The sequence below is a fragment of the Sphaerodactylus townsendi genome, linkage group LG05 (genome assembly GCF_021028975.2).
Source record: "Sphaerodactylus townsendi isolate TG3544 linkage group LG05, MPM_Stown_v2.3, whole genome shotgun sequence".
NCBI lineage: Eukaryota > Metazoa > Chordata > Lepidosauria > Squamata > Sphaerodactylidae > Sphaerodactylus > Sphaerodactylus townsendi.
In genome coordinates, this window is record NC_059429.1 from 100,023,493 (window position 1) to 100,048,799 (window position 25,307).

General features: G+C 44.4%; 1 protein-coding gene across 2 annotated transcripts in view; it reads left to right on the plus strand.

Moving 5' to 3' along the window:
- ARHGAP39 (Rho GTPase activating protein 39) overlaps positions 1-25,307 on the plus strand; it is a 102,866-nt gene that overhangs the window by 61,689 nt on the left and 15,870 nt on the right. For both annotated transcript variants that reach the window (XM_048497990.1, XM_048497991.1), the window contains exons 3-4: positions 17,498-18,812; positions 24,584-25,136. In XM_048497990.1, the coding sequence (XP_048353947.1) occupies positions 17,498-18,812; positions 24,584-25,136 (1,868 nt within the window). The remainder of the gene's footprint in view (positions 1-17,497; positions 18,813-24,583; positions 25,137-25,307) is intronic.

The following is a 25,307-nucleotide window of genomic DNA, read 5'->3' on the forward strand; positions in this document are numbered from 1 at the left end:
GACATTCAGCTGCTCATGCTATTACAGGACCACCACTAGAATCCCTTAAGGGTTAATTACAAATATCATTACAAACCAGTATACATTTTAATATTTAAAAATGAAAGAATATTTTCAATTGCCAGCTAAGTGCAAGGTCTTGTAGTCTGACTGTACAGATGACTACAATGAGCGATACTTACTAGTAATTGCAGCTTTGTTTCATCTTGTCTTTGCAGAATCTGGATTTCTTCTTCAGGTTTTTTGGGAATTGGAATCGTCTTTCTGATTACTAAGATCTAGCTGAACTCTGTTGAATGTTTCCTAATGAGCAATAGCTGTAGTTAGGTAGTTCCCTCTTTTGTTTTTCTTTTGCCTTATTTCTGGTGCTGTTCCTGGCCATAGGCTCTGAGATAAACCAGGAAAGATAGTGGATGATAGACACAGAAAACATGAGCAAAGCATAAATGTGTAATGCTGTGGGAGCAGCATTAATTTAAAGTCCTAATACTGAAGGAGGTGAAGAAGGTGAACTACCATACTGAAGAAGGTTATCTAGCAGGAGCAAAAGGTTGAAACAAATGAAGGGTAATCTGGCTTTCTCTATTGTATCTCTAAGATGAGACCTGATTTTTTTTACGAACTCTGACAGCACTTTGCAGATGGGAGTGGAGTTGCATTATGTGGCTGTTGAAGTGTTTTCCTCAGTACCTAGACTGGTATCAGGGTTCAAAAGCGTGAGTAGATGGCTGAGGTTTGCATTGCAGGCATTTTTGGCACATACATTATGAACTGTCTTTAGCTGACGAAGCTCTCACCTCAGAGAATCAATTTTCCAAAAGTCACGTGATCATTTTATTAGACCAACATCTTTTCCAAGTGTATGTAAGTTTTAGAGCCTCACAGTACTTCTCTTCTATTGCAGCAAGCAGAGCACATGTGGGCTGAGTGTTTACTTTCCCAGTGTATTCCTTGGCTTTCAGCTGACCAATCAGAAACAGAGAAGTTTGGAATGTACTGCTTTAAAGTAAATTTGGACATTCCAGGAGCAATTTCATGCCTTTTCATTAATTTGTAAAAACATTCTGAGTAATGTGGAATAGCCAGAAGCCATACTTTATAATCAGAACTAAGGGGCAGATTGAGAGAACTGGGGATGCTTGATTTGTCTGGCGAGTAGGACCTGAAAGTTACTTCTCTTAAGTATTCTTGGTGGTACAAGGAATTGTACATGATAATTGAAAGTAATTTTGCAAGTAGTGATCCAGTTGCACAAGTCGAAAAATACTGTACAGGTAAAGAATAACGTTTTGATCATGACTTCATGATTGATTTCTTTTGATGGGGTGTATTATTAGAAATTAGAAGAATTGTGACTGTTTAGTGATAGGAACTGTGATACCCTCCATAGCTTGATATTTTTACTATGAGTTTTTTTAATTGTCTTAGTTAGTTAGTTAGTTTAAAAGCATCATTTATTCTATGTTTGCAGGGTAGAGTTCTTAAATATTTCCACTGTGGGGTGAATATCACTGTGGAGAATACACCTGATATTGAAACAATCTTATTATTAACCCATAACAACAACCTTCTTTACTTACTTAAAGCAAAGGAAGAATGACAAAAATGAGTACATATTTTGAAGGGGAAAGCCATGTATAGCCTGTAGGACAGTTAAAAAGAGCATTTTGTAATGTTCCAGAATGCAATATTCCAGAATCCTTGTTTCCTAGGTGTGTGATAACACATGCTCATAGATAAGCCAGCAATTTCAGGTATAAAAGGGAGTTCAGAATGCTATAAAACTAAACACAAGTTCTCTGAATAATTTATCTGCTACATTAATTTATCAGATGTTTAATAAACATTATAATAGAAGCAGAGGTAAGTGCAAAGCATCCAAATGCGTATTATTCATACCAGTGCCCATGTATGCAGATCAGTTCAGTTTATTTCGATACAAGGTCAGCTTGAGCCTGAATACACTCATTGGTTGAAACAATGGCAGCTGTGAGAAGGTTTACATCTTGGAATGGTGTAGATACATAGCCTACTGTGAATGGTAAGCCTACTGTGAAAATGCATTTGAAACATTTTGTTTAGATGTAGAAGTCTCTCTGTTGTAGCAAGTTTGGGAAACCGGTTCTCTGTGTTGGTTCAGTAGCCAACTATACATAGTACGGACTGTCGGGAAACTGGCGATGTTTCTAAACTATCTCCTCCATTATCCCTGAAGCATCTTTCAACATTTTTGAAACTGTAATTAACTTTATACAAAGAAAGGAAGAAAAATGGTTGGGTGGGTTGAATGTATATTTCATTGCATAATGTACATATGGTGCTTTAAAAAATTAAAAAGTCTCGACAAGGAGTGGCAACGCAAATTGCTGAAGGTTCTGATTTGCATTTGTATTTGAATGTACATTTGCTGAGCAACTGCATAGAGTCCTGCTTTTATTTGTGTACTTTATTTATCTTTGCATGAATAAAATAACTACCTTAACATGGTAGTTTGTGTGTGTCAGCAAAGCTGGTTGCAATACTATAAGGGTTCTAGACCTTCTCAAGAAGCTAAACTCCTAGCAGAGTCACTCAGGACAAATTGGTCACAGGTGATACACGACACTAAAGTGGATTCTGCACCACATATTTATAATATGTTGCAGTTGTTGTAAATGAATGCATTTTCTCCTTTAATAAATGGAAAATGAATTTATTTACAATGATTGCAAATTCTTGTAAATCTGCTGTGTGGAATCCCCCTAAGTTCGCATCTACCTGTTTCAGGGATCAATAGCCACATCAGCAGGAGAGAACAAACAGTTCCAATGTTGATTGGGGCAGAGGAATCCTTAACACTAGCTACTGGGCGGCAGCAGTAGTGGAAGGTAACACTGGTGGAGGATATTTCATAAACAGCCCAGTGCCACTACAGCTAAACCTGGAAAAGCCTTTCCACCTCCCCACCCAAAGCCATACCTTCCAACCCTCACACTACCCAAGCCTCACCTTCTAATCTTCCCCCATCCCGATCCTCACCTTGCCGCCCTCACCTCACTTCATACCTTCCAACTTCCCCTACCCCAAGCCTTACCTTTCAACCCTCCGCCACCTCAAGCCTCACCTTGCCACCTTTTCCCACCCCAATCCTAACTTTCCAACCCTCCCACACCCCTGGCCACCCATTCCAATCCTCAATACTAACCTAACCCTCCCTCGATACAATACTAACCCTCCCTACCACATTTTCCAACCCTCCCTATCCCAATACTAACCTTCCAACCCCCACCGTAATGCTTACCTTCCAATCCTCTCCCACCCCTAACCACACCTTCCAACCCTCCCCACCCAAGCCTTACCTTATCACCCTCCACCACCCCAATACTAACCTTCCAACCGTCCCCAACCCTAATAATCACCCAACCCTCCCCCCACCCAAATATTACGATATCACCCTCCACCACCCCAATACTAACTTTCCAACCCTAATAATCCCCAACCCACCCCCACCCAAGCCTTACCTTATCACCCTCCACCACCCCAATACTAACCTTCCAACCCTCCCCAACCCTAAAAATCCCCCAACCCTTCCCCCGCCCCAACTTTTACCTTTCAGTCCTCCCTCCACCCCAAGCCTCACCTTTCAACACTCCTGCCACTCCATTCCATCCTCCCTCACCCCTTTTCTGACCTCCTCCCACCCCAAGTCACTCCTCTCCACCCTCCCCCTACCCTCTTATTCCAGGAGGCCACACCTGTGCAACCTCTCCCTCCCCAAGCCACAGACCCAGAACCAGGTTGGTGGCAAGCGTCGCGCCAGGAGCAAGGGGGAAGATTTAGTTCTACTCATCCTGTGTGGCTATCTGATTTAAATCGGAGATAAAATTTAATTTGAAGAAGTATTTGTTTATTAAACTTAAACCTAAAGATTAATGTGGGATCCTCCTCCATCCTTGTTTTTATGGGTTTTTCAGAGTAATAGTGCAAAACTTAACTCCTTAGATTGCTACCCTTCCTCTTGTGCTGCCTCCAGAAAACGAGGAATGATGCCCTTTGGTTATGCATGCTAAAATTGTCTCTCTCCTCCTTCCTCGTTTCTTGATTTGGTAACCGCTGAAGTCTTCTGGTAACCGCTGAAGTCTTCTCACTTTCTCTCTAACATGACTATCTGTCATACAAAAAAAAGACCCTTTCTCTAGTATGATAGAGTTTGAAGTAGCTGGCAGTTTCTCTAAGACATAGCACTGAGCCTGAGAATATTAGGGGCTGCTGCCTGAAGAAAACAAACAAGTTTAATGGCTCAGAATTTTGATAAGGTGGACAGAATTGCAGACAAAATGCTACAAAGCTATAATGTGCAAAGTTCAGCTAATTCCATATGGACAACTGCCTGTGACACTTTTAATTCCTGTTTAGTATGAACAAAGACAGCTGTGCTAAATAGAAAGAACACCTGTCTAAAAACTATGTGAAAAACACAAATCCTTTTTGCTGTTCTGACACATGTGTAAAGTTGGCACCTATACAGCAGTTTTTCTAAATGAAAGCTGGCAAGGCCTGACAGGACTGTAAAGTTGGTAGCCCTGCCTTCTCCCTGGTGGTGTTGGGATGCATCTGTTCTAACTTATCAGACCATCATGAGGAAAGTTATCCAGTTTCAACAACATGGCAGGTGGAAGGGGCTTGGAAACAGCAGATTTGATCGAGGAGGAAGAAAGTGATACTTAAAATAGAAATGGCAAGCTCTGTGTAGGTTGCCTTCATTTGTTGTGGTTTAATATTGACTCTTGCATACTTAGGTGATTTCTTTCTAGATCCATATTTTGCAGCAAGAAACACTTAGAATTAACATTGCAAAATAGAATGCTAGGCCATATGGTTAAGGAAAATGCTGCATGCTTTGGTAATGTTCAGATTTGACTGCCATTATGCCCTGTATGTTAGGCTATATTTGAAAAACATTTTGAAACTTCACCTCGTATAGAATTCAACATCAGCAATGTTAATGGACTCATGTATTACCCAAGTTTTGCAGCAATCGGATTAGCTTCCGGTTTGTTTCTGGGTCCAACTCAAGCACTGTTGTTGAACTTTAAAGACCTAAATTGCTTTGGACCAGGGTAAATGAGGGATTGACTTCATTCATTGTAGTCTAAAATGAATGGGATGTGCCATTCTTCACATGCCTGTCCACCGTGAGGTAAGCTTCATAGATATGTGTGTGGGCAACTATGGCCTGCAGGCTGTGGAAATCCCTGCCTGATCAGACTGCCTCCTTGTCCTTTCTGAAAGATTGGGACCACAGCTATTTTATGGGAAACCTGTGTGGGCAAGGTTTGAGCAAATTAAGAAAAAACTGTAAAATTAAGGTTTGGAGTTTTTTGTCTTCAAAATTATTGGTAAAGTTGAAAAACTAAATACCGTTTTTGGGTTTCCAGAAAAGAACCATAAAATCTGATTACATTTGAGCTTATGGGGGATTTTGTGATTTTCCATTTATAGGGGGCACATTTTTAAGGTAGAGGCACCAAACTTGCAGGGTGGCTTTGGGAGACTCTCCTGACGAGAGCACCCAGGTTTGGTGAAGTTTGTGTCAAGGGGTCCAATACTATGGGTCCCCAAAGGGGTGGCTGCCATCTCCCATTGTTTCCAGTGGTTTCTAATGGGAGATGGGGGCTACCCTTTGACCCATAGAAATGGACTCCCTGAACCAAACCAGGGTACTCTTATGAGGACAGTCTCCTGAAGCCACCCTGCAAGTTTGGTGCCTCTACCTTGAAAGATGTCCTCTGTATGGACACCTCCAGAAATTCCCTATAGGCTACAATACAACCTAGTCAATTCCAATGCAAGAATCTGTTAGGTCAACTTTATCCCACCATAGAATTACACGGGGCTTGCTGTTCTGCATCAATTGGATAGTGCTGGAACTTTTGGGTGGACTCTGGTGGAGGTGTTGTTCCAGGTAGTGTCACCAAATTTGCCTCACAGCTGCTAGTGACTCTTTTCACAGGAGCCATCCAAGTTTGTTGAAGTTTGGGTATGGGGGTCCAGTTCTGTGAGCACTCAAGTGAAGGAAAAATTGGTAGAATTGGACACCCCCCCCCATCCAAATTTCAATAAACTTGGTGGTTCCTGTGAGGAGAGTCACTAGCGGCTATGTGGCAAATTTGATGTCCCTATCTGGAGCAACACCTCCACCAGTGCCCCTCCCAAATCTCCAACACAATGCTACTCCACCTTTCTCAGCAGAGAACCTACCCTCCCTCAAAACCCCATAAACTAATGTGGGGAAACACACAGGCCCGCCTAACCCACAACGACATCTGCCAGAAACCCACCCCAAACTATGAAACTTTAAGACAGCAAGCAAAGACACACCAGTGAACCAACAACAGTGGTGGGGGGTAGATTAAACAATGGAACTTTAAGATCTCCCCACAACCCTGATAACTGCTACAACAGCAACCTTAAATCAAAATTCTGTAAAGATCAAGAAAAGCAATAAACCAACAACTGGAAAGCAAGCAAAAAAACACCAGTGAACCAACCTCAAGCCAGGGGTGGGGTGGGGATTGAACTATGAAACTTTAAAACTTGGTAACAGCTACAACAAACTTAAATGGAAATTCTGAAAACACACCAACAGCCTACTTTTTACCTTTCATAGAATCCAAACAGGGGAAGAACAAGGAAAAACAAGCAATAGAATTTGGAATTTTATTTTAACTTTTAAAGAACTGGGCCATGGCCCCAAGGCCTCCCCCCCCACCCCCACAACACACTACAAGTCCAAGCAAGCAACTGAAATAAACACCAATTAAAATAAAAATAAAAAAATTGTGTTTCTAATATTAAACCAGTTCAGCCAACTCTTCACTGTCTTCTCCATTCAAGCAGATAGGAAGGACTTTGATGTGCAAGTGATCCACCAAAGACAGGTGCTCCAGGTACCAAACCGAGGGAGGACAAGAGCCAAAGACATATCTCAAAGTATTACTCAAAACCTCAGTCTGAAACAGAATAGGCTGCCCGGGGTCTTTCACTGCAATTTATTCTCTCTTGCTAGGCACCAAAAAGAAGCAGAAATTTGAACATATCCCAGGGAATAAAAACCTTCTCCTGGAAGCGGAGGACATCTTGGTGGGTGATTTCATACCCCATTGTCCAGGAGGCAGGAACTTCAATTTTTCAACTTCCTGTCTTTGCTGTAGACTCCATTTTGAGCCAGTATTTTTCCTGCCTCAATCGGGAGTGCATGGACCTCCAGCTACTCCTTGCTAAGATTAGTTGTGGAACCTGTTTTTTTGTTGTCTTGTATCTTGTTGTGTGCAGCGCTGTTTCCTCTCCCCTTTTCCTATTGCATGTGCTTGAAGGAGGAAATTAGTCATTTAAGGGCTTGATTAGTTTTTCCACCACACAAGATGGCAGCTCCCTCCTCTCCTCTGAAGGAGAGATTCACCAAGTCCTCTGCGGAGGCCACCAGGGCAGTGGCAGCCCAAAAGAAGGATTCCCCCTCAGGCAGCCACTTGGCTAGTCAAGAGGTGAGAGACAGAGCCCATCCAGGAGGTCGCATGGCTGGCTGAGGATGGGGCGAACAGGCACTGGCAAAGAAAATAAGTGCATGCCAGGGAATCACTAGCCAGGCGTCCCGGAGCATGCTGCAACAACCAGTCAAGCTGTGCCGAGCACTCAAGCCACCACACAGCTGTCTCCGGAGAACCAGCCGCAGTCAACGGATCTCCCAACGAGCAAGTGGAGCAAGAAAAAAATGGGTAGACCCTACCTCACCGGAGCTGTCAATAAACATCAGAGAAATAATACATTAAATATAGGCTCTTCTAATTTCTAATATGTAACATAGCCAACCGCGTGGCTTTGACCAGTCTAAGGACTTATTTCATTTTTTCTGTGAGAGTCGTTCATATATTTGGAAGAATTAAACAGCAAAACTTTATATTTCAGGTTACAGATCTGTGCAGCAGAATGAATCTTCCATTTCAGTTGCAAAAATGCTGCCACCAGCAAAATCCCATCACCCAGAAATTTCCTCCCACACTTCAGGTGTTTTATTCTTTCTCAGTGATATATGACATTTAGGTACTGACTTGGACTGCCACTGATGAGCCTCAAGTGATAAACTACAGCCTAGTATGTAACTTAAGGCGTGTGTCTAAGAGTTTCATAGATATTAGGAATGAAAAATTCTAGGCATAATAAAACGATTCAGGTTATTATTTTGACTTAACCTGGATGGCACAGGCTAGGCTGACGTTATCAGATCTCAGATGCTAGAAAAGGTCGACCATTGCCTTCCTCTGCATAATGACCCTCATATTCTTTCGTGGTCTCCTATCCAAGTACTGATGGGAGACAACGAAAGAATATGAGGGTCGTTATGCAGAGGAAGGCAATGGCAAGCCACCTCTGTTAGCATGTTGTCTTAAAAACCCTACCGGGTTTCCAGAAGCTGGCTGCAACTTGATGGCACTTTACACATACAGGACTCATTATTTCACAGTCGGTATTGTACTGTGAATAATGTCTTTAAACTTTAAACCACAAGATACCTTCAAAGCTTTAAATCAAGTTATCTGCCAAGACTGTGCAGAATAATTTGTACAACATATTAAACTACATATGAGATGCCAAAGACTTTACAAGGCCCTGACTATTGCAGAGGATTCATCCAGGATTTTTGCATCTTATCCAAAATGTTGGTGCATGGAACCAAATCTTCATTTGTGGGCAGGGCAATGTTAATTTGGCGGAGACTTCAAGAGTCTTGAAACTGAAATCCTTAAACTGAAGCTTTGAAGTAGGGGATTTCCCAACATTTAGATTATAACTTTTTTCGTCTTTGTAAAGGGAGGGGGAAAGGCAGAATTTTTCATGTGCAGTGGTGCACACATGCACATGACACAAGCTGCTATATCATACATTTGAATTTTCAGTTTGTGAAATTGTTCGAAGCTGTCCTGTGGTAGAAAGACCTCTCTAGTATATTTAGGTGTCTAACCCTTATTGCATCTGCCCTGAGTATGGGACCTGTGGGCCCCTGGCACTTTTCCTGGCACCAGACACGGGTTTTTTCTAGAAAGTAGGTGGGGCTGTTGCCAAGGAGGGCTTCTGATTGGCCAGTGGAAATCTGATCGGCTGTACAGATTAAAACAATGTTTTTTCTGCTGCAGCTGCCACCACAATGTAGGATTTATTCTCTCACACCTCTCTTTCGTAGTGCATTTCTTAAACTATCCTCAGTTTATTTGCCTCTATTTGTATGACTCTGCCTCGTGAGGCAGCCATTTTCTGGTTGGCTCTTTCCTGGCCTTCGCAGGCGGTATGCTGGCAGTCTGTAGTTCGCTGGCGAGCTGCACTCCATGCTTAAGCCAACCTTGTGACTGGCGTAAGTGTGGTGTGGCCTATTGTGGTTTCTCAGCGGCAGGGAGGCTTTTCAAACTCCCCAAACCACCGAGAAGCCTCTTTTGGGCAGCAGCCAGACACAGCTGTGGTCCTGCGGCTGGGCACCTGGCTCATGGATGGGGCTGCCCATCTTCTTTGAATATCCCTGTTAGACCAAACATTTTTTAATGGCTAAGGAATTAAGATCAGGATGGTATCAACTAGGATGCCAACCGAGAATGTTCTGCACTTCATTGAGGCTTTTCCACAATATTTTCACTTTCTTACGGTCAGCTTTTCTTTTTAGCCTGGGTAAATGCACTACCTTTGGTAGAGAGTGTGGGCTATTGTTCTGGAGTCACTCTAGCCCAGAGACTTTGTCCATGCAGAATAGCAGACATTGAATAATTAACTCATTTTTTCTTTTGTTGTGGTTTATGTTCCATTCAAAGAGCTGTTTTGTAACACTCCTGTTGCCAAGTTTCTGCCTGCTCACATGATTTCCATCTTTTATTTCTCCTGGGTGAAAGCGATTAAGGAATCACATTCTCTATAGCTAAATTTATTCTTTCAGCTCTTAAAATTAAGAGTTAGTATGTATTATCTAAACCAGGGGTCGGGAACCCGCGGCTCGCAAGCCGCAAACGGCTCTTTCCCCCTTGTAGTGCGGCTCCCGGCGTGGCTGCCCCTTCCTGGGGAACGTGAGGAATCCCCCTCCCTGCAGAGAGGGGGGGGAGAAAAAGCGGCGCCAGGCTCAGGCCAGGCCGCTGGCTGCACGCTCTCCGTTCGTGCGGGAGCGTGCGGAATCCCCCTCCCTGCAGTGGGGGAGAAAAAGCTGTTTGGGAAGGCTTCCAGGCTTAGGTGGTGACCAGTGTCCGGGGGTGGCCCGGAGGCCCCTCCCCGGACTTGTAGGAGCAATGGCGGGCACTGGCCCAGCCACGCAGCTGCGCACCCTGGCAGCAGCGTCGGGCCCCGGTCAGCCCGCACAGTCCCGAGCCCCAGCGGCAGCAGCAGTCCCTGGCCCGGTCCCAGCCTCCAGGGCGATGGGATGGCCTTCTTGGTGGCGGGCCGGCAAAGCGGGGCGATGGTGGCACCACCCCGCAGGGCTGACTCCCTTGCCCGGCAGGCCGGGAGGGGCAGCAGCAGGACACGGGGAGGCAGGAGGAGGGAGGAAGCACGCCACGGCTGACGGGGTGAGGCATGAAAACGAGACCCCAGGACGAGGCCAGGAACGTCCCAGAAGGCACTGGGGCAGCTTTTAAGGCGGGGTTGGGCGGATGAGCGAGGCCCTGGACAGAAGGGAGAGGCTGCGGAAGGTAGAGGGTGGAACGGAGAGTGGAGGAGTTTAAGAGGGGAGAGAAGACTGTGAAAGAGGAGCAAGAAAGAGAGGCAGAAAGAGAGGAGGCAGAGAGCTGGATAAAAACCCCAGGGAGGGGAAGAGCAGCAGAAAAGGAGGCCAAACGCCATGGAAAACTCCCAGAGGGGGGAAGAACTGAGAAGGGAACAGAAAGCTGGATGGAAATAGTAGAGTTCGAACAAGAAGGAAAGGAGGAAATAGACTGGGGAAAGAGCCCGAGCAGTGGGCAAGAAGTGGACCCTGAAGAGAAGGGGGAAGCAAAGGAAAGTGCAGAGTTGTCCTGGGGGGTGGGGACTAGCCTGTGGCTTAGGTCTTTGACATTTTTCAGGCCCCCTAAGATCGGGGCCGCAGACGGGGATAACAACACCCCAGAAAGGGAAGGTGGGAAGGATTGTCAAGCCCAGCCACTGGAGGGAGAGGGGAAACACCGTAACCAGCTTCTGACAGAACTCTTGCACTTCATACTCCTTAGTGACCTACCTGTCACCACACAGCATATCTATCACACAGCATATCTATCACATGCTGCCTTAATGGTTTGTGCCCTGAGTCTGACTGTGCAGAACTGATTTCCTTGCAGTCTGTAGAACTTAAAACTAAAATGACTACATCCACATTCCTGCTTAATGCATCTATCAACAACCCAATTTGTCCCTCAGATTAGGTAGAAAGTATTAACAGTGGTATCTTTTTTATTGCACCAACTATCACCTCTCCCTCTCTCTAATCTTCTGCTTGCCACCACTTGGCAGGATGGCAGGGAAAAACTGCTCTGAAAATCACATCCAGGATCAATGATATAATGTTATTTCCAGGGTGAGCCCAAAAGTGAAATCATTGTGTTGATCCAATGCTGTGGAATTCATCAGAAATGCTATTATAAAATCCTATATTTTTCTTTGTAGCACTTCATGGATTTCATAAGCAACACACTATAATTGTTTTATACAAAGCGTAACGGTAAAAAACCAAAATACACAGTGTTATCTTCATTTTAAATGTCAAAAATTATTTGCGGCTCCAAGTGTTTTCTTTTCCCGTGGAAAACGGGTCCAAATGGCTCTTTGAGTGTTAAAGGTTCCCTACCCCTGATCTAAACCCTGGGATTTTTTCCCAACTATTTAACAATTTGGGCCCCCCCCCCTTTTTTTTTTTGTTCACCCATGTATTTGGCACATTGGCACTTGAATTTATGACCAGGATCAAGAACTTCTGAGGATGACACCAGGATGACACCAAGCCCAAGATATAGGCATTGTGAAAATGTGTAGCAGCAGGAGAACAGCAAAACATAAGGATGTGTGTTACAACATGCTTTTGACTCCTAATTCAAAATTACACAAAAGTCGCATTTAGAACTGCACGACCAGGCTTGGAATGGCACATTTTATGTAGAACTGCATGACAGGAAAGGTCTTGAAATGTCCCAAATGTGAAATGGAGTGACCTTAATTGGGTATTCTCCAGTCATATTTTGAAGCAGCTGTACTTCTGAATAGAAACTGCTTAAAACCATAATAACTTTGTTTTGGAAACATAGCCTCTTACATCTCTATAGGCCTTTCCTGAGTAGGCTAGGGTAAGCGCCAGTTTCCATAAAGGATATTTGTTGCCTCTCCTGTGCACATTTACATTCCAACACACACAGGATGCAGCATCATGTATTTCCCTTCTAGTGAAATAAAAATGTTTCCTCTTGTGAAGACAAGCTACAATTCTGCTTGGGGTTGATCAAAGGAACCCCTCAGTATTGTGGTAACTGCTAGTTTTTGCAATGAACAACATTGAAGAGAAATCTCTGGCTTTCTTGGCAATTTATTTGTCTACTCTCCATTCCCAATAGAACTTTTTTCTCCTTAACTAAACAGTGTAATCATTTCACTGAAGAACTCTTGAAGGCTCTGGAACCAAAGATCCTTTATCCACCTTGCTTCCTGAACTGATTGGCTGTTCAGCCTGTTTGAGATCTAATTGGCCATGGAGATTAAAATAAGATTGTATTGGTGGCAGCTACCACTACAGCCTTGGTTTTATTACCTCTTGTACCCTGCTAAGGTTGTCAAGCTCCAGGTGCAGCCTGGAGGTCTCCTGGAGTTGCTATTGATCTCCAGATGATAGTGATCAGTTCCCTTCGAAACAAAGGTTGCTTTGGAGGGTGGATTCTATGGCCTTATACCCATGATCTACCCATAAATCTCCAGCAATTTCTCAGCTCAGAGTTGGTAATCCTATTCTCTGCACTTGGGCTTCTTCTTTGTGTGGGAGAGCGCTGCCTTTCACAGTGGTAATTTAGTGGTTCCAGTCACCACCCTGTATCAGAATTCCAAACGTACCCCACAGGCTCAGAAAGGCTAGCGAGCCCTGGTTTATTTAACCTGTGGTGACTATTATTTCAGAGTTTAACTCAAAACACTAAAAACAGTCACAATTAAAACACTAAAAACAGTCACAATTAACTGACAGACAAAAAAAGAATTGGATTAACAGAGCACTATTTGAAGCAAAAAAAAAACCTGCCGCCAACCTCCCAGAGTATTATAAGCCTGAAAAACTACATCTTTAATTTAAACACCAGTGAAGAATTGATTTCACTGCTATAGCAAATCATGAAAATCTGTTACTGAAGACTATGTGGACCTTTTCCAAAGACATTTGGTTGGTATGTTCTGCAGTATTTGTTTAAGGTCTGTGACAGTCTTAATGGATAAAGACAGAAAGAATTGGCCAACATTGTGAATTATATCAAAAGCAGGTTTTTTCTAACGTCCTCTCTGTACATTTTTATTTTAATTTAATATTCTTACTTTATTCACTTGTTTGGAAAATGTGTATTAGTTGATTTATTCGTTTTGATTATTGCAGTAGGGTATCTTTCTTATGCCCTGATATGGCTAGCCTGATCTCATCAGATCTCAGAAGCTAAACAGGGTTGACCTGGCTAATGTTTGGGTAGGAGGCTTTCCAGAAGATTAGGCAAAGACAGGCAATAGCAAACCACCTCTGAACATCTCTTGCCTTGAAAACCCTAGAACTGTCATCAGTCAACCGTGACTGGATGGCAAAAAAAAATAATCTTACTTATGCTGAGTATAGTTTAGTTGTGTTTCAAATATATATTGTCATCATAATGATTTGCTATATTTTTGAAAAAAATTAAAGAATATGTGGACATCCTATGAACGTGCAGTCTTCTGTGCATTTGTTGTTATTTAGCTCAAGTATGGATGATTCAATGAACATTTTCCCAGAGAGAAAAGGTTTATTTATAGGGATTCTAAAGGTGTATTTTGCTGCAGGAGCAAGAGGAGAAGGCAACACTGCAACCACATTTTTATTATCTCTCAGCATCTTTCTCCAAAAAACTGCAATTGTGAGGGCAGTTCCAGATTAGTGCCAGTATCAGATTAAGATTCTAGGTAAAACACAACAGAATGGTGTCAGCAAAATCGGTGTATACTTGCCATGCCATCCTGAGCAGAGTAACAGCCTTATAAAACCACTGACTTCAGTGGATTTAGAAGGTTGTAACTCTATTATAAGTAGGAAAAAGCATGTGAGTAACTTCTGAATCTATTGGCACCATCTCACCTTTGCTAGTAAGTGTACAGCAGATGTATCTGCCTACTCCCTGCTACTTGCCTGTTTAGATGCCTCTTCCTCTCCATCTGTCATGGCACAATATTGCATGTCTGAAGCTACCCTGGCACTGATGTGTTTCCCTCGCTGAGTCAGTCTCTTCTCTTCTCCTTGGCAAGAACTGCAGTGATTTGAACTGGTGACTCTGGGATTGGGAGCTTTGCTGTCCCTTGTGGCAGATTGTTGAGGGTGAGTCCGTTCTAGGAACTGTAACAGGATCTGAACCTCAAAGTTGCCTCACTCATGAACACAGCTTATTGGTTTACTGGGGCAAGAAACAGCTACAAAACCTAAGGGATGGCTGAGGCTTTTTGTCCGATTAAAATACTTGCTAACACTTTTTGTTCCTTCTACTTTCCTGATTACTGAGCCATGCTTCCCGCATGATCTCAGCTCATGGTTTACCATTTGGCATATCCTTGGCTTATGCTTTGTGGCACTCTGACCTGTGGACTTCCTCATAACTTTGGCTCCTGCTGTGCAATTTGGCACGGTATCAGCTTCTTGTTTTTTGGCATCCCTTAATTTAGTACTGCTTCTGACCTTCTCGTTTTCAACACTTGAGCTACCACTTTTTACTATCTCTGGCTCATGGTTCCCTAGTGCTTAAATGCTGTGCTTGATCTGTTTCTGTGTTCATTTGGTCTTTCGGGTAGAAGACAAAAACAATCAGTGTATATTAGATAACACTGCACTTTGTTCTCTGAGCCTGGGAAATGTTTGCAGTGCTTTGGATATGTTGAGAAAGTGAGCAAGTGCAGTTTGCCATGATTTCTTCATCCCAGACAAGTGGCAAATAGAATTGCTATAGCATCTCATGATTTGTTGGAGCACATTAGGAGCTAGCAGGGACAGTGTAAACTTATGTAAGGGCTGGAATTAAATCCCAAGGTTGGTGTGGCAGAGGAAATCTTCTTTGCTGTGAAAGACAACTATTTTTGTACCATTCTAAATACCAGTCACAATCCACAATATCCTGTGTGACAGAACAGAAGCCTGATCCTCTCAAGCAGTTATGCTTCCTTTTCGCTGTTGCCTCTCAAAATTTCTCAGGTCTGTAATAAATACATAGTTTTCTTTCTGTTCCTTTTATGCACTGTACCTGTTGTCCACTATTAACTGACTAGGCACATGGAATTATAGCACCTGTTTCATGACCTGCTCAGACACTAAAAATAAGGCACGGGGTTATTTGAATGGTGGGTATGCAGTTGCTTCAAGCATTTTTTGCTGGATTCTCCCCTTTTCTGAGTGTTAAACATGCACCCCAGAGAACAGTTCCAGGCCTTTGAGGGGGCTTATCAGGCCCCCAAGTCAGCTGAGGCAACCTCCCACCTTGCTCCCAATCAGAAGTGGGGAGGGAGGGTTGTCTTAGTTTGTTAGTGGGCCTGATAATCCCTCTCAAGACATCCACCCCACTCTACTGGAGGCTAACCAGTCCAGCCCCCCTTCCCCGCCCCTGTCATTCTAGGCCAGCCAAGGCAGCCACATCTTCTCCTGGGCCAGAACCAACCAAATAGCATTTATATCATTCAAAATGTCCTCCTGTCCTCATAGGTGAAGGACTTTTCACGGGAAGTGTCCAACAGCCCGTTCTATACAGCTCTGTTGTCTACCTGAACAGTCAGCTGGAGCCCAGAGGGTGTACTTTGTGGCATGAATGAATGGTGTGTGCAGTGCAGTGATAGACCATGTGGTTTGCCTGCAGAAATGCCAGGTTCAGTCCTTGGCATCTTCAGTTAAAAGGATTTGGTATTAGATGATGTAAAAGACCTCTGCTTAAGACTCAGCCAGAATGGACAATGCTGACCTTGAGAGACCATTAATCTGACTCCCTCTAAGGCAGCTTTATGTTTTCCATGAATTTGATAGTAACAAGAACCGCTACCTCCTGCTGTTTGCACAAATTGTGAGAGGAGCCATCTCTACCCTTAAATGCCTTGCCATAGCAATACATAACTAATAATTAGATGATGAGGTCCTTTTGACAGTATCTTGTGAAGGATTCCTCCTCGAACAAACACACACACCCAAACGCTAATCTTGAACTAGCCCTGAGGATGTGTTTTCCTGGCTGAAGATACAGAAAGGTGTATGACACACTGACTTTACCAGGCTCAAACCTGTTTGATAGCTTTGAAGAGAATCTCCGTAATTGGCCCCAGGTTGACCCCCACATGTCTTCAGCTGCCACCAACATGCTACTTTAGAAAATCTACAGCATTTGGGGTGCGGGGAAACCTCCATTCTCTCTCACCATATAGCATTAGTTTTGTCAAATCATTAAAATGTTGCAACTAATCCTTCCTTTTCTAGCATGCTGGATATGAAAGAGAGATTCATTCCTATCTGTAATCTTGTTTTCTCCTATGACTCACCTTTGCAAAGCTGGAGGCCCCTCCTTTGTTCTTAATAACCAGGCAATGTCAGATGAAAAAAATAGTTGCTATGGTTTAGTAAAACAAGCGACACATAGGGAAACAAGCAGGTGTCAAAATTGTTGGATTCCTTGTTGTTTATTAGGACAGTATATGGCAGATGGGAAAATGGCCGGAAAATGAAACTCACTAGTCAGCTGTTTTGTTCCTTACAGAATGGGACCAAGTATTCATTTCGTTCCTTACTTATTCTAAGCTGAAATCTGCATGTGGTCAAATTCTGGTCTTATTTTTTCATTTACAGAAGAAAAGTTGGTTTAGAATTGTGGAAGCCTTGCTTAGCATTTATTAACTTAAAAATAATTGTCTGGTGCTCTGCAGTGTTAAACAGGGGGGCTTGTCAGAAGCCGTGAGATCAGTATTTTCTTCTTGTGAATGCATTTTCTTGTGGTTATTTTCCCATTACAAAGTGTAATAGGTCTGAGAGAAACAGTGGGTATTATTGCACAATGTTGTTACACCAAGATTGTGGCTGTTGAAAGTTCACCTGAGTATTTGGGTAAAAGTTCTACCTGCATTTTACATTAAATCAGCAATACATTTGCACCTGATGAAGGGAGTTCTGACTCATAAAAGCTTATGCTGGAATACCTTTGGTTAATCTTTTAAGATACCACTGGACTCCTGTTTTATTTCAATACATTTTTGCTTTCTTTTCCTAAAAACTGTGTTACTTTTTCCACAGGGATACACCTACCCGGTGGCAGCCTTTACCAGGCACTAAAGCAGCCATGCTTGTCAAAGTCAACAGCCTGAGACAAGTAAATTCTTCTTCAAGCAATTTGCTTCAGATGCAGGGTACTGCAGAAGCCGGCAGCCAGAAATCTCTACTTCCCAAACCAGTTCTTTATGCCCAGCCTCAGTCTACAGCCCCAAACCCATCTGCTCAAAAACCAGCAGCTCCGATGGAAACAAAGCAGTCAATGCAAATTAAGAAGACAGAGAATGGAGGGTTTTGTTTAGTGTTAACTAATGGGCTCCCTTATCCGCCTCCTTCAGGGAATCAGACTCGAGCATCACAGCCTGCATCTCCCAAATATGCTACTCCAGCACCAATATATGATGAGCCATCGATCGACTTGCCAATTTATGATGAGCCCCCTGTAGATATGGACACTGGCAGCGTAAATGTGAATGGGACAAATCCGCAAATAACGCCAAGCAATAGCTTAAGTAAGAAGCCCCAACAAATTAAGTTATTACAACATCCAAGTATGCAGCAGCATCAAGCTGGAAAAAAACATGTGAGAAATTCTTCTGCAACAGAATACAGCCCCGTTGGAAGAGAATATATTAAACATATGGTCAACATAGACCAGTCTTCCAAAAGTCCTCATTCTACAGGAGCAATAGGTGATGGCGTTGTTAAACCGCAGCTAGGACAGCTGAGTTCTAGGGACAGCTTCAAGCACTCTTGGAAAATCTTGGAAGCTAATGTTCTCAAAAATATGGAAGCCCACCATAATCGGCAGAACAGTCTGCAGACTCAAGAATACCCTACAGTTGTCAGTCAGCAAGATTCTGGTTATTCAACAGGGCCTTCTCCAAGCTTGAGAAAGAGAAAGGGGAGACGGCAAGCTCCAGGCCAAGGCAGGCCAGGCTCTGTGGGCAGCAGCTGTGAACTGAGTGCTCTGAATGATAAGCTGATTGCTGAGATGCGTGCTGTGGTGAATAGATCGGCTGCTTGTAGAGGGAGCAAAGGTAGCTTAGATGCAGAAATGCTGGAAAATTCTAATCTGCCAGAGGGAAATAAAATTAAGTTTCAGTCAGACCGCTTGAAAAAATGCAGTAGCAGGAGCTCAAGAGACGACGTGACCTCTAGTAACAGGTCACTATATAGACCCACAGTGAACAGTAGAGGGAGCATTTCAAATGATCTGGCAATACAGCAAGACATCGTGAGGCAAAAGAGAACATACGAAAAAATCGATTCTTTAGAAAAGAATATGAACAGTCAGACAAATCTGTCTTCGTTGGACACAGCCCAGATACCATCCCAGGTATTTACTCATAATCAAGATATCTAATTCTCAGTGTGAGCAGATATATGAAAACTCATATTCATATATGTCTACAGTATATGAAACAGATGCCCTCAGTGGCCATTGCTAGGTAACCACAAAGATATTGCTAGCCTTGGTTCTGTCAACAAAAGCAGAGAGAGGAGGCGGAGCCTTTTCCAGGGCTGCTTTGCTCTTTCAAGGAGAACTCATTGGGGTGAGGGATCAAATTCCCCAGTAAGGCATGGAATCTCGCCAGGTGTCCTTGGACCAGTCACACACACTCAGCCTTATGTACCTCACAGAGTTGTTGTGAGGATAAAATAAGGGAGTGGAGAATGATGTATTCTGCTTTGGGTCTCCACTGTGCAGAATGAGTATAAATTAAATAACATATATAACTGAAGATGTGGGGGGCAGGGGCAGATAAAAAGTAGGTTGGTGGGTGGATGTGAAGGACAGAAGGAAGCAAGGAAAGGTGAGGATATGAGAGTTGTCAGGAAGGGGGAAAGAGTAAATAGTGTGTGCAGGATACAGGGCAAAATAAGGTGCCCTTCACAAGTCCTTGCAGGTTGATTTCTACACAACTGGGATTGGTCCAGTAGCCAGCATTTTGCATCTCAGCAACATTTTTCCCAGGGAGAAGCTGCAGGAATAGGAAGGGAGGGAGACCTGAAGTGGCAGAGATAAAGTTTCTATTATCAAGCAGTAGTCATCTGCAGTAATGACAAACTTCTTGCAATGAGTGGCAGAGACACAGGGCAGGGATCAGAAGGAAAAGATCCACCAATCAACAGGTCACTATGGCCCCTGTTTTCAAAGGTGCTAAGACCCCTGCTATATAAATCTGTAAAAATGCCCAACAAATGTAGATGCATAAGGGATGCATGACAGAGCCACTTTTACTTACATTTCTAAAGCTTTCTGCCATTGTCCTTGGATGACTTTTGATTAGTTTACACAGATTATCACTATCTACCAGGCAGCTGATCAGTGGGTCCTGTTACTTACTGACATGCTATCTCCTCTTCCGGCCTCTGTCCTTTCAGTCTCTGGCATCAGTTGCTGTTACTCGCAAAGTTTCCCTACCCCGCTAGGTTTGATATTTTTATACCCTGCTCCGCCGAGCTACCTGTGGTACAAGGCTCCTGATAATAGTTCAGCTGCTCTATAATTTTTGTTCTACCTTCTCATTCCTGTGGTAGATTATGGGTTGAGTTCCAGAAAAAGTGGACAAGAAGAAAGAATGAATATTGGTGTTCAGTGATCAAAAAGTGTTCAGAGATTGGATTTCCCATGTGCTGATACTAGTACTTGTATAAAGGCTTTTGCTGTGTTGGAGGGACAGGCACTGGCGTACCGACCTAGGGGACAAGGGGTCCCCTTTGTCCCCGGGCGCAACAATTTTGGTCACGTGGGGGCGCCAGGCAAAATTTCCTCCCCCCACAGACTTCACCATCATCATTGCACCGGCAGCCTGCTTTACACAGCAGCCATTACTATCAGGCAGCTCAGGCTGCCTTAGCCTCGCCCACTCTGGACGGTGGCCCCACTGGGCCAGTTCCACCTCAGTCTATTTAGCATTAGTGAGCTCCGCCCTCCTTGGAACCAGCGTGCCTTGCCTCTCAGGGTGTGGTCATGCAAACAAACCTCCTCCCCTGCTCAGAAGGGAAGGAACGCAGCCTGGGAGGAAGCAAGCAGCAGTAGCACGGGCACAGGGGGAAAGAGGCGGGCCCTGTCTTTTGGCTCTGAGTTCTGCCTGCCGCTGCCGACCACTAACAGCTCGTGTCCCTCGCAGCAGCCATGGCGCCTCGTCAGAGGACAGAGAGGTTTGTTGCCAGTCCATCACTACCCCCCCACCCCCACACGCATTACCCGATCAGGAAGTTTTGTTTTTCCTCCCCAGCCCATCGTTCCCCTCCCCAACAAGTGGTTTCACCGGTTCCTTTCTATGAGTGCGCCTCCGCTGCTGGCCTGCCATGAGAGCACTCATGGAGAGGCAGCAAGAGGCGTGCAGGAGAGGCAGCCTCACCAGGTGTGCAGGAAACAGGCAGCAAGTGGCCCACGAGCCCGAGGCTCTGCCCCTCAACTATTGTGTGCCAAACAAAGAGCAGAGTTTGCAGCTGAAGCCTTTGCAAGAGGGAGGAAAATCCCCTCGTTTTAGAGCCACCGTCTCTCCCAATCTTGAAAGCGTTGCTTCTCTCAGGTTTCCTCGTTTTTTTTTCCCTGTGCACTCCAGCTAAACTTCGTTTCTTGCTTGCTACCTCGGACCTGGGAGGTGCAGCAGGAGGCAACCGCGAGTGAGATTTCCCAGCACCTCCCAGGTCGAGGTAAGCAAGAAGCGCAGGTTTAGCTGAGTGCACAGGCCTGAAATGGCTAACGTGTCAAGATTGGGAGAGCTGATTCTACTGGCTCTAAAGCGAGGGGGATTCCCTCTTTGCAAAGGCGAGCTGAAGCAAGAAGCCCTAAGGGTTGGAGGAGCAAGCCGGTGTTCAAGCCCATCGTTCCCCCTCGCGGCTTGCTCCTCCAACCCCAGGCTTCTGTTTGCAGCTTCGCCTTTGCAAAGAGGGAGGAAAATCCCCTCGTTTTAGAGCCAGGAAGCTAAGCTGTCCCTCCCAATCTTGAAACGTTGCTTCTCCAGGTTTCCTCGGAAGGGCTTTGCGTGCGGCTTGCTGCCTCTCCCTGAGTAGCACCCATCACCCGGGAAGAGGAACTCCCCAGCGCCTCAGCCTCTGCTGGACTTCCCCCACCCCGGCCTCAATTCAAATTAACCGCCCCAGCCAACTGGAGAGGTAAAAGCACTTCCCTTCTTACCCCTGCAGCCCTGCCCACGTCTCAAAGCAGTCCTGACACCCCCACCCTTATAACCCACGAGAGGCAGAAATCCCCTGGCCTCCCTCTCCCCACGCCTGAATAGTCTGGCACAATCCCCTCAACTCCTCCTCGAGTGCACATTATTCCGTAGCTACTTTTTTTTCCACCTCCCAGTCCTGTGTTTTAACAATGACTAAATATCTCCCCATCTTCCTTTTCATGCGGCTAGGGCTTGTGGTAGATATGTTACTGCTTTTCAACACCACATATAGCTTCATTCGCCCTTGCTCAGTCTGAACCCCTTACTCTGTTCTGCAGACACCATCATTTTGTCTGTACACCTGTGATACTCAAGGTTGTTCCCTCTGTATTAGTTGCCCTATTAAGTCACCACCTGATGTAGCCAATGCCATGGTTAAGGAAAGGCCCCACTTTCTGGGCATGTCAGTGTGGATTCTAATCTGCATGAATGACTGTGTCTGGAAACAAGATTGCTCAGACTGGTCCTCTCTAGTTAGATCTCAGAAGCTAAGCAGGGTTAGCTCTCATTGGTACTTGGATGGAACTCTGTTAAAGAAATCCAGGGTCATTGGGCAGAGGCAGGCAATGGCAAACCACCTTTGAACATCTCTTGTTTTGAAAACCCAACAGTGTCACCATAAATTGGCCATGACTTAGTGGCACTTTCCACTACCACCACTGGAAACAGGTGTATGAATTGCTATAGGATGGCAGAGTACAGGATTTGATTTTGGGTATGTGTGTCAGGGATCTGCCAAATAGTTCATGTTCCTTGAATAGATGCGCTGAAGTCCAGCATAAACTTGCCTGAGATCCTTGAGACTAAAGGCTGTCAGACAAAAAGTCTAGATAAGTGCTCAAGACCTTGCTGGATTTAATCCTTTGCTGTTGAAATAAGATGTATGCTCATGAGGGGACTGCTGTTTAGATAACACTAGTTTAGTGTAACTAAACATAATGTAGTAACTAAACATAATGTAGTTCTTTGGAGAAAGATTCAGGTTGATTTATTCAAGTGCTTCAAGTCTCCTGCAATGTGAAAGGGAAAAAGTCATTCTTATTCAGGGAGATTTGGTAAATTGCATCTTTCCAGAGAGGTTTGTTCCTTTTAAGCATATGAGAGCTGAAAACAGGCATTCCTGCCTTTTGCAGCGAAGGCCAACGGGGGTGGGGTGGGATCTCTTTATATTATTCAATTATTCTTAAAACTAAATTCCGTAATAAAGAGGATGTAAAATCTTAGCTAAGGTATAAGTAGACTTAAAACTAATTTCTTAACTGATGTGTTCACATAACTTCAGAACTTTTCTTATTGCAAGGAAAATTTACCATTGACATCTTATTTTACAAAACAAAATTTCTTTTGTATTGTCAAAGGCTTCCTGGCTGGATTCAACTGGTTGTTGTGGGGTTTCCAGGCTGTGTGGCTGTGGTCTGGTAGATCTTGTTCCTAACGTTTCACCAGCATCTGTGGCTGGCATCTTCAGAGAGAGAAGTGTGTTACACACTGCGCCCAGTATTGTGATTTCATGATTTTACCTTGTTCTACTGTTAGTTTGGGTTTGAAATTTCTCCCAGTTTGTCCCCCCCCTGCTTTGTGGCTAGGCTGTTACTTGCTAACTTGCTTTGGTTCTACTTTTAAGTTTGTTGTCTTAGCTTTTTAAAAAAAGAAAACAACCTTTTCTTTAGAAGTGGTTTGTTTTCCTGTAGTTCTTGCTGTGCCCTGGGCAAACCTGTGGGTCTCCCCACTTCAGTTTTTTTTTTGGGGGGGGGGGGGACTTGTGTTTCTGCTGTCGTGTAGTGCTGTGTGGATTTGGTAGGAGATTCAGGGCTTGCAAATGTGCCCCCCCCTTGATGTCCATAGTTCATTAGGTGTTGTAGAGTGGCTTCATTTTAAAAGGGAGGTGTGTGGAAGGCAGTAGGGAAGGGTGTGTGTGCCTCTGTTCTTCTGGAGGGAAAAAATGCTGCTATTCTCTATTTGAAGCAGTGAGAGGTGTGGGATTGGGTGAGGCTTGCTGTTATGCCAAGCTGTCCCTGTGGTAGAGATTTCAATGGCGGTGCTCTGCTGGGGTCTTGCTCTGGGTAGGGGCACCAAATTTACCTCAGGGCTGCTGCTGAGTGTCCTGACAGGAACCAGTCAACTTTGCTGAAGTTTGCTTTGGAGGGGCAAATGCTATGGGGCACCCAGTTGAAGGTGAAGCTGCTGCCCACAGAATGAGTGCCCAGACATCCAAACTTCAGCAAAGCTGGCTGGTTCTATCTCTACAATGGAATAGTTCTGAACTGGGCTTCTTAGATAATCTGGGGTGCCTTCTTAGTGTCATAGATGAGTTTCTTACCTTATAGGCTTTAAACATATTTCAGATGAAAAAGCAGTTATTCAGGGTTATTCTAAGACTATGTTTTCTAAGTTAAGTTATTTTCAGAAGACTGAGTTCATGTCAGTTAGTGCCTTTGTCAGTATTAAAATTCAATGTGTGCAACTACTGTGGAAAACATGACTTGAAATTTGTCCCTGTCCTCTCCCTCTCTCCCTCCCTCCCAGCACTGTGCTGTGTTTCCAATGCTGGGGTCAATTGGGGGTGCTGGATAGAACACCGTAAACGTTTTCACAGCAGTGATAAAACATTTTGAAAGCATTTTGAAAAAATTGGCTAAAGGTTTGATTTCTGCTGAGTGGTATGGACTATTGCTGCATTGAGGCATGTTCTATAATGTGATGGTGATTAGAAATGACCTGGTGCAAAAGAATCATTGTTTGGTCATGGGGGGGGGGTCATGGGGGGGCGCCAAACTCAAGTTTTGTCCCCGGGCTACAGTTTGCCTAGGTACGCCCCTGGGGACAGGAGGTGGTCAGTGAGCTGTCCTCCTTTGGGGGGAAATGGGCAGCTGTGGGTGTTTTTTCTCCAGTGTCTCCTGTTTGTTCTCTATTGCAGAATGGGGCAACAGAGTCAGATTCCCAGCAAGAGAATAATGACCAGCCTGGCACAAACATGGGGTATCAGTATCCGTTCCACACCATACGGAAGCCCATCTCTCAAATCAGCATGGCAGACTGGGCTTCCAAAAATTTGAACATGCACACCCAGGGCATTTTTCGCCGAAGGCTCTCTATTGCCAACATGCTCTCCTGGAATGGAGGATCCATCAAAAAACCAATGCTCATCACCAGCAACCACACCATCAAAAAGGAAGCGTGTGAACTATTTAAACTGGTACAAATCTACATGGGTGACCGGCAAGCCAGGATGGACAGGGACCATGTGGCCTTGATCGCCGTTACCAAATGCTGGAGCATTCAAGGCTTACGGGATGAGCTGTACATACAACTAATCAGACAGACAACGGACAATATGTGCTATCGAAGCCTGGCGTGGGGCTGGGAATTCATGGCCATCAGTCTGGCCTTTTTCTCTCCATCACCCAAATTCCAATCGTACCTGGAAGGTTACATCTATCGTCATCTCAGCGAGGTTAATGATGAAAATAGTAAGTGCCTCATTTCTGTGGGTTTCCTACTCCTACATGCCTGAAATGCATTATACTACAATAGCAAATACAGATCAGCAGAGATTCTGCTTAGCAGGGCCAGGTTCTGCTTCCATTTCCTGGTCTGGACAAAATAAACATAATAAGTTATCCTAGTGGTAAGATTACTCA